This window comes from Callorhinchus milii, unplaced genomic scaffold, assembly GCF_018977255.1.
Source record: "Callorhinchus milii isolate IMCB2004 unplaced genomic scaffold, IMCB_Cmil_1.0 Scaffold10, whole genome shotgun sequence".
Lineage (NCBI taxonomy): Eukaryota > Metazoa > Chordata > Chondrichthyes > Chimaeriformes > Callorhinchidae > Callorhinchus > Callorhinchus milii.
In genome coordinates this window covers 8,474,296-8,484,125 of record NW_024704751.1, presented here as the reverse complement: position 1 = coordinate 8,484,125, position 9,830 = coordinate 8,474,296, and the positions used below count along the sequence as shown (strand labels likewise).

Below are 9,830 nucleotides of genomic sequence, written 5' to 3'. Positions count from 1 at the left end.
GACACACAGACACACAGACAGCACAGACAGTCACATAGACACAGCACAGAGACACAGCACAGACACACAGACACAGCACAGACACACACACAGCACAGACGCAGCACAGACATACACAGCACAGACACACACAGCACAGACACACACGCACACACACAGCACAGACGGACACAGCACAGACACACGCAGCATAGACAGACACACAGCACAGACAGACACACAGCGCAGACAGACACACACACAGCGAAGACACACAGCGCAGACAGACACACACACCGCGCAGACACACACAGCGCGGACAGACACACACAGCACAGACAGACACACACAGCACAGACACACACAGAGCACAGACACACAGCACACCTGGGGAGGAACACACACACCTGGGGAGCATACAAACACACAACACACCCCGAGAGCCCACGCTCGCACCCCCCCAACCCCCCCCTCCCCCCCCCCCCCACACACACACACACAGAGCATCCACCGCTCTCGGATATCCCCGGATCTACAGCTTTTCAGGATCCGATGTTAAACTATGTCCCGGATCTCAGGCCCTGTGGATACCCACAAACATGTTCAAGATTTGCTGTTGTTCCCCCCCCCCCACCCCCCCCCACCCCCACCCCACACAATGTTATTGATCCCGTGGGTTATTCCCAGTTACGTTGAGGTTTGAAGGAGAGAGAGAGAGAGAGAGAGGGAACAACAACAACTTGCATTTATATAGCGCCCTTCACATGGGGGTCGTGTCACGGAGGGAGGGAGGGAGCGAGAGAAAGAGAGAGAGAGTGAGAGTGAGAGAAAGAAAAGGAACATTGAGAAGGAAGCTCGGAACCTGTTTTGCAGATCTGAGCAAAAGGCGGTTCTCGCACACGATTGTTATTCCCAGAGAATGTAATGAGGCAGAGAGCGGCTGAAGGGAAGTGGTCCATCCACAGCAGGAGGATCGAGGCCGTGGGTTAAAAGATTCACAGCTCCAGCGCCGTGTAACCACACTCACACAGTGTCACCACACTCACACTCACACAGTGTGACCACACTCACACGCACACAGTGTGACCACACTCACACTCATACAGTGTCACCACACTCACACAGTGTGACCACACTCACACGCACACAGTGTGACCACACTCACACTCACACAGTGTACTCACACACACAGTGTTATCGCACTCACACACAGCACAGTGTGACCACACTCACACACACACAGTGTACTCACACACACAGTGTTATCACACTCACACACAGCACAGTGTGACCACACTCACACACACACAGTGTACTCACACACACAGTGTTATCACACTCACACACAGCACAGTGTAACCACACTCACACACACACACTGTACTCCCACACACAGTGTTATCACACTCACACACACACACTGTACTCACACACATGCACACAGTGTACTCACACACAGAGTGTAACCACACTCACACACAAAGAGCAAGTCCCCAGATAACATCGATCTCCTCCCCACGCAGAAAGTAATCGTCAGCGTAACCTCTCAAAGGACTCACAGCAACTTTGCCGTCTCCCTGTTGTGACTTTGCGTAAAAGCAAATCCCCCGGACAATTTGCACACGGCAACACCTCACTCACTAACACCCACGAGGTGAATGATTGATTTATCTGTTGGATAATTGACCAGGACATCAGGAGAAATTTGTTCCTCTTTTCCAACAGTGTTAAGGCATCTTTAACCTGCACCTGGCAGGTGAGACCGGGACCATGGTTTAACACCTCCGCCAATGCAGCGCTTCCCCCTTAATACTGGCTGGAGCATCGCCTGGCCTGTGAGCTCAAAGCCCCCGACATGGGGGCTTGAACTCATGCCTCCCCCCCCACCAAACCCCTTCCGATCTCCTGACCCAGAGTGTGAGTGACTGATCCAGGTGAGCTCTCACCCCCGCTGTCCATTGCCTGGTGTCAGAGCTTTGCTGGCTCACGGCAGCGAGAGAGAAGCCTTCAGCTTGGATCGCTTGCTGTGTTATCTTGTGTTTCGCTGTTCTAGGTCACGCTTGCGAGCAGTGTTATTCCAAACAAGGTTTAGAGACGCCAGCGAATATCTCTGACTGCTCTAGCACCGGCTTAGCTTTCTCAATATTATCTCTTTCCCGCGCTTCAAGTCTCTCTGCAAAAGGTTCCCCGCTCCCACCACCTGCTCCCCACCACCCCTGGACGCCCGCCAGTAATAATCATAATAATCCTGACATTTGACGTCAGGAGCACCTCTCAGAGCGCTTCACGGGATATGGTGTGAAGGGTAGTGGCTGTGTATTTTTGCAGGCGAATATTGGGGGCTTTGTGCTCACAGTCGAGATTGAGATTCTAGGTTGAGAGGAGCATTGCCGAGGTGTCTGCTTTCAGAGAGGATGACAAACTGCCAGGTGGACATTAAAGATCCAGCGGAGCTATTGGAAAAGAAGAGGGAGTTTCCCCTGGTGTCCTGGCCAATGCTCCCCCAGGTGAAATTTGTTGCCCGCTTTATACTATCGCTTGCGCGCAAATGGCGTCCGCCTGCAACACACAGTTTACATCAATTCCCTGCGACGTACTTTGCAATATTTCAAAGTTAAGGATGCTGTATCGGATGTAAAGTTGCAGTTTCAGGCCCGATGGTGCGATGGTGCGATGGTGCGGTCGAGAAAGCTGCAGCTTTCACCCCAGGACATCGGTGGACGACAGCCTGTGGAATTGGCCCCCAGATAACACGTAAGTGGTCAGGAAATGAGAAAACAATTAGACACAGTAACGTTTTAAAATAAGACGATTTCAGACGGTCTCCGTGATCATCACCGCACCGGGAGGCGAACGGCTGAACTTTCAAAAAAAAAAACGTACACGGTCACTACGCTTCACAGTCTATTTCTGCGATGCGCTTTGAGACGTCGCAAAGATGTGACAAGTCACTATATCGAATGCAAGGGTTATTAATTATTATTATTATTAATTATTATTATTATTACTATTATGTGTTGGATTGTGGGCCAGGACACAGGGGGAGAAGCTCCCCTTTGAGGACACTGGATCTGAGCTGTGTACTGGAGTCACAGAGCTGCTTTGTTGGATTGTTGGGATGAGTTTCACTGGGGATCTGGCGGACAGTAACTTTGACAAACACAAAGTCTTGTTCAATTAAAGTGAACCTAATGCCCGCCCGGCTCGGACCAGGCGTCCCCTGGTGGCCATGACGGCTCACCGCCGAAACCCAAGCCACTTTCGTGACATTATCTTACGCTGACCGAACATGCGGCGGCGGGTCACTGGTAAAAATCCGGTCAGCGTCCACAGGGTACTGCGGCTGTATCCTCACACCACCTACCAGTGGTTCGCGTCCGTGCTTTTCTTGTTCACGCCTTCATCACCTCCAGGCTCGACTGCGCAAACGCCCGGCTTGTCGGCCTTCCCAACTCCTCCCTCCGCAGGCTGCAGATAATCCAGAACTCTGCAGCTCGTGTCCTCTCCCGCACCAAACTCCCCATCTCCCCCACTCTCGCCCGACTCCATTGGCTCCTTATCCTTCAAGATCCTGGTCCTCACCTACAAAGCCCTCCTTGGCCTCGCCCCACCCTACCTCTGTGACCTCCTAACCCCCTACCAACCCGCCCGCTCAGCCGGCTCCGGCCCGCTCCACGTCCCCCAACCCACCCGCCCCACTATTGGTGGGAGAGCCTTCAGCCACTCTGCCCCCAACCTGTGGAATTCCTTCCCCCAATCACTCCGCCTCACCCCCTCCTTAGCCTCCTTCAAGTCCCGCCTCAAGACCCTCCTCTCCGACCACGCCATCGGCCAACCCCCCTTCCCCTCCCCTCCCTTCTCCCCCCCTGACCCCAGCTCGGGTCTGAAAGTACTCTGCCCAGCGCCTTGGGGCATCCTCCCGACGTGAAAGGCGCTATACAAATTTAATCTTGTTGTTGTTGTTGTTGTTGTTTCTGAACCCCGCCCCCACTCCCTTTCCCACTAACAGCGATTGAGTCAAATCTCTGTGACGGTCTGCAGTTCGGTTTCAGGAGGGGCCACAGTATTCCAGGGCATTCATTGCTGATGACAGACCAGCCCAACCTGGCTCATCGACCAGTCAATTGGGGCCACAGACTTTTCCCACTCAGCTCCCGTTAACCCTGCAAGCCAAAGCCCTAATGGATAATAATAATAAAATAACAGAAGTCGCTGGGAATGCTCAGCGGGTCAGGCAGCATCAATAGAGAGAGGAAAGTGAGTTCACGTTTCGGGTCGATGGCCTTTCGTGTTCCCGGCGACTTCTGTTTTTAGTCGCAACAGAAGTTGCAATATTTCAGTCGCAATAACACTCTGTGAAATTAACGGTTAAACCCCCCCTAATATTCCCGAATCTCACATTAAACGCTGATACACTGACCCTGGTATTTCAACTGTTTCTTCGCTTCCTCTTCGAAATGACCTGGAATCTACTGCTCATATCCAGACTGAGATCGATGCAGCTCAGAGACTCTCCGCACTGGGTGTTTTGCCAGGGTGGTGTGGTATGTGTGCCCGAAACTGGAGCAGAGTAACGTCACCCAACTCAATTCAATCACCATTCTGTCTCACATTGAGTCACCATCTCGCGTCGCACAGGAAGCGGTTTGACTGAACACTTTTCCCCGGCTTTTCATCTGAAACCAGCAGGGAACCTGGGTAAAGAAACATCACAGACCTCAACAAGAGCCGAAATTATAATAATAATAAACATATTTATAATAATGATCCTTGCGTTGGATATTGCGCCTTTTCGCGAAGTCCTGTAGCGTAGTGTTTATCACACTCGTCTTGCAAGCGAGAGGACCCGGGTTCGATTCCTGAGCGGGGCGAAACCTTAGGCAAGGTTCCTTACTCCCCACACCTCTGTTTAATCCAGCAGTAAGTAGGAGCACAGTTGTTAGTCGATTGGCGGAATGCGGCAGCCAATTGCGCACAGCAGTGTCCCACAAACAGTTGTTGATTGCGTGACCAAATTATTACCATTATTATTATTATTATTATTTTTTAAATGTATTTTTGTTTTGAAATATAAGAGTCTTTTCCTTTGACCACTCGAAACTGCCTCTTACATTTTTGTATCAACGAGTGGTGTTTTTGCTTAATCAATAATAACAACACTTCCCACCGAGAGAAAGTCCAGAAACCATCTTGTTCCAAACAAAAGATGTTGACATCAGCCACTTTCCAACCAGAGCAGCAAAATAGATTTAACCGCGAGAACTTCTGCCTTTGTCACTAGCGATAACTTATTTGTTGGTGTCCGGGCAGAGCCTGACCCCGCATCTTCTCTCACTTCCTTTTTCACATCTTTAAACCAATTTCTTCTCCGTTCTGCGCTGTATCTCTGGCGATCTCCATATTGCTTGTAATCAGTCACACGGTTTTCTTTTTGAAAAGAAATATGTATCATGTTACTGAGCATTCATGTTTTTCCTGTAGACTTCCTTTGGACTGTTCTGTGTAGGATTTGAGATCTTTGCTTGGCTTGGTGAAGGGAAAGTAAGTTTCTCCCACTGAAACCACTTGCTTTACCTGGACCCGTTGGGAGGTAGCCAGGCTCAGTTGGTAACATTATACCCTCTGAACCTGAAGGTTGTGGGTTCAAGCCCCCACATTGGGGTCTTTGAACTCACAGAAGTCCACACTGACCCCGCTGTGCTGTGCTGGGGGAGTGCACCATTGTCATTCAACCAACACCAAAGATAGAGGTGAAGTTAAAGATCTCAATGCCCTACTCATAAAGTTATTCTCCCCCAGATAAAATTGGTCATTCACTTCACGGATTAAACTGACCGCTGCATTTGCCTACAAGTACCCGATCACTACACTTTACAGTAAATCCTCTATCAAATGTCAGGATTATGTGATTAATACTGAATGGCTTGATTCAAACCAGTGAGCTCTGGTGTGCTCTTTCCACAATCTTTGGCTTTCCTCTGACGGACACACTGCTGTCTGATCGCCTCAACGGTATGAGAGGACAGATGGAACATCTTCCTCTTTGTGTGTCCCTAACACACTGAGCCCCAGATCTAGAATAGGAAATGGATCTTGGAATTAATCTCCTATTATAATCCGTGACACCATAGTAACAATCCTTGTGTTTGATGAAATGCCTTATCACTTCGTCATAAACGCCTCAAAGCACTTCACAGGAATTTTAGTGTGAGGTGTTTTCTTTGGTCAGACAGGTGTCTGATACTTGCAAAACCCATCCATCACTGTGCTTAAGAGTATGCAAACCAAACTGAGAATTCTTCATATGTGAAATGTAATGACTGTGTGTTTGAAGGCAAACTTAGCATGATTGGAAAAGAAAAGGGAGGTTCTCCAAGTGTCCCAGCTAGTAGTCCCCCAAATAAATTGCTCATTCACCCTATGGCTGTTTATGGGATCTCCTGTGGAAAAACTGCGTTTGAAACAGTAATTCCCTGTGAAGCGCTTTGAGATGTTTTCATTGGTATATCTCTTCTCAGAGGCTTTACGCTTAAAAAAATTCAGTTCTGTCAGAAGACATAATAATCCTTGCATTTAATACAGCACCTTATCAGGTCTTCGAGACGTCCCAAAGCGCGTCACAAGATATACTGTGAAGTGACTGCGTATTTTGTGGGCGAATGCAAAGCTGAGATGAGGGACAACAGAGCTTTCAGGCTCTACTGAAACACGAGGGTTTGAACCAGACCAAAGCTACGAAAAAACAAGACTCGTCATCCAGAACATAAAATGCAAACTGTTTATTTAAATAAAATAATTTAGTTACAAAATTCATAAATATGTCAGATACATAATATCTCGTATCTTTAAATAGATTAATTTATCACAATCAGCTCGGGCAGCAAGTGGAATTCAACACAAGAGCTGTAAGCACCGTGAACACATGAGGTCAGAAAAAAAATCAGTGAGTGACCTTCAGGGAGACAGCCACAAGAATCATGGTGGAGGGGTTTTGGGGGGGGGGGGGGGGGAGGAAGCGATTGGCAGTGACACTGATAGGATTGTGCACCCGTCCTCATTCCTTCTCAGTGTTTCTTCAAGACAGTGAAGTCCCGGACCACCTTGTTCAGATAGACCTCCAGGTCTCTGAAGATGATGTAACCCTGCAACCTGCTGTGCCAGTCGTACAGTGGGTTCAGCACGTCATTGGGGAGAGTCAGGGTCGAGGTGTCGGGAGAGGAACCGTTCAGGGCTGAGATCTGCAACACAGGAGAGAGAGAGAGAGACCGTGGATCCAGGCACTGAATGATCAGACGCACAACTACCAAAGCAAGTTTCTTCCAAAAGACACAACTCTTGATCCTCTTTTCCATCCCACAGGCCCTTCACCGCTCCCCCTCCCTCTCAAGACTTTCCTCTTCGACTGCGCCTTCTTCCCTCTCCTTTTTCCATCCTCCCTGTCCTCCACCCCTCCTGATCCCTCCCCCCCACCCCCGCCCCAGCTTGGGCCAAATCCCTGACTGTCCAGTGCCTTGGGACGTCCTCCCGACGTGAAAGGCCCCATACAAACGTTGTTTGCTGTTGTTTTCCAAAGCGCCCGGACGATGTGTGAAGTTTAGACCAGTTGGTAACAAAGACTCCAGTTTGCTAATCTTTTGGCCTCGGTTAGGTTTGAAGAGTTCACACATTCCACTACTTTTTATTAATTGCATCCACACATCCCAGCTCTCCGCGCCCTGACATCAGATCCACAGCTCAATGGGTACCTGGGAGTTGAGTTGAGATATCAGATCTCTGAGGTCCAACGAAATGGCTTCCATAGATTCCAGCAATGCTGAATCCTGGCTCTGCCCGAGCTCATGGACCCGTTTGGTGTCTACGTGCATCCAAAACACCTGGAGATCCCGACAATTCAGCAGCAGTCTCTCCTCATCCTAACAGAGAGCAGATAGGTTTTAGGTTGGTACCCAGGAGGTTGTGGAGAATACGTGGGATATTGGGCAGAGGGGAGAGAGGGGGAGCGAGGCGAGGGGTGAGTGGGTGAGTTGTTTGTTACCTGTTGTTCCAACCAGCTCCTGTAATCAACCTGGCAGGACGGTAGACTTCCCAACATGAGGTTATAATCTTCAAAAGAAGGGTTTCCAATCTTCTCTTGTTTCTGAAAAGCAAAATGCAAAACCCTACGTATAAATACTAAACAACGGTCAGGTTTGTAGTCAGTAAGTGTCTCTTCCCAGCGAGCCATGATTCCACCAGTTGGAGGTGCAGAGTTTGAGCACCAGCTATTTATCTCTTTGCAAACCAATCAAGGTGGATTCCAAGTACTATATGAACATGTGTTCATGAACCTGGACTCCAGGTAGCACCTGCTGGCAGCTGATGTCCTAAGCCTCAGAGTTTCCTCATTGGCTATCTGATGGACATCTGCCTTTCAGTGTGAAGGGACCACCTTTAAACCTCATCTTGTGACGTGTTAGCCTCTTTATTTTCTTTAAACCATGTGCCTCAACATTTCATTTTAACAATGGATTGAAGAGAAATAGACGACTCTTACGTATTTCAGAAGCAGATGTTGAACATCCTGCAAGATTTTCCTGGAGAGATTCAGGCTCTGGTGGAAGGAAAGGTTGAGGGCGTTGGGGTCAGTAGGAGCACTGAGGACCAGCTCAGTGAGAGACAGGAGAAGTAAGAAGAAGACGGCCATTATTGTGTAATCTGTAAGAAACCAAATCACTTGATATATCATTTCAGTAGAGGCCACATCATCATCATCATAAAAATAATAATAATAATCCTTGCATTTGCTACAGCGCCTTATCACGTCTTCGAGACGTCTCAAAGCCCTTCACAAATATACTGTAAAGCGAATCGATTGTATTTTTTGTGGCTGAAATGCGGCAGCCAATTGCACACAGCAGCGTCCCACAAACAGTCATGGATTGAGTGACCAAATTATAATTTCTTTGGAAGGATCATTACCCCCAGAAAAGCGATCCCCTAATCGACTAACAACTGGGTTCCTACTTACTGCTCGGTAATCAGAGGCGTGTGGAGTAATGAAACTTGCCCAACATCACCATTTTGTTCAGATTTCTCTCTCTGAGAGGGATGGGGATGAGAGAGAGCGAGGAGAAAAGGGGGGGAACAACAGCAACAATATCTTTTTGTATATATTGGTGCCTCTGAACTGTGGAGTGAAAAGTTCCCAACAAAGAGACCAGAGGAAAGAAATCATTCTGAATAGAAACACAAAGTGTGGGTCTTGCCCACCTGCAAGTGAATAAACACGCAGAGCTCCTTAGCTTTGCAAAGACAATGGTTTCCACCGTTGGTTTAAATCTCCAATCTGAAGGATCAGGACTAATTTACTATAAGGACTTTGAATCAGATTTTCTTAGAAACCCTTTTCGCAAGCATACACTTGGTCTCCCTGTGGTCAGTGGTAAACCTGGGCTCTCTAGTCTACAGAGGGAGATGGGATATCTACAAACACACAGGGGACAACAGCAGATAGAGCCGTAGTGACAAACACAATCGAAAGATGCTCGCTCCCAACAGGTCACGCCTTCCCATCGCAATACTAATCTGTTCCTGGATAAACTTGCCTCTTGTTGCCCATCCTGAGATGGGTCGCTTTGCTAGCTACGGAGAATTCTCCACTTGTGAGGTTTGGTTAATCCTCTTGAATATCCAGCTCACTCCTTCCTAATTTAATGACTTAATTACTCAATCAACGTGTTTGCTCTTAAAGAACTTCTTTATACCATCCTGAAGAGTCGCCAGGACACAGGCAGACGTGACCATCACTTGCCCAGCACTGAACTGTTACATCGCCTTACCTTCGCAGCTGGTGTCTGAGGTTCGAAGATTTC

General features: G+C 48.5%; 1 protein-coding gene across 1 annotated transcript; it reads right to left on the bottom strand.

The window, feature by feature from the left end:
- Positions 1-7,043: 7,043 nt before the first annotated feature.
- Positions 7,044-8,662, bottom strand: LOC103180687 (cardiotrophin-2). The gene is made up of 4 exons (XM_007896675.1): positions 8,513-8,662; positions 8,015-8,116; positions 7,725-7,892; positions 7,044-7,217 (listed from the first exon to the last, which is right to left on the bottom strand). The coding sequence occupies exons 1-4, from the start codon at positions 8,660-8,662 to the stop codon at positions 7,044-7,046; spliced, it is 594 nt and encodes a 197-aa protein (XP_007894866.1).
- Between the last annotated feature and the right edge of the window lie 1,168 nt (positions 8,663-9,830).

Coding starts and splice junctions, on each gene's coding strand:
- LOC103180687 (XM_007896675.1), bottom strand. CDS start 8,662: ATGGCCGTCTTCTTCTTACTTCTCCTGTCTCTCACTGAGCTGGTCCTC. Junction 8,117..8,512: donor AACATCTGCTTCTGAAATAC/GTAAGAGTCGTC, acceptor TTTGCTTTTCAG/AAACAAGAGAAGATTGGAAA. Junction 7,218..7,724: donor TATCTCAACTCAACTCCCAG/GTACCCATTGAG, acceptor CCTGTGTTGCAG/ATCTCAGCCCTGAACGGTTC.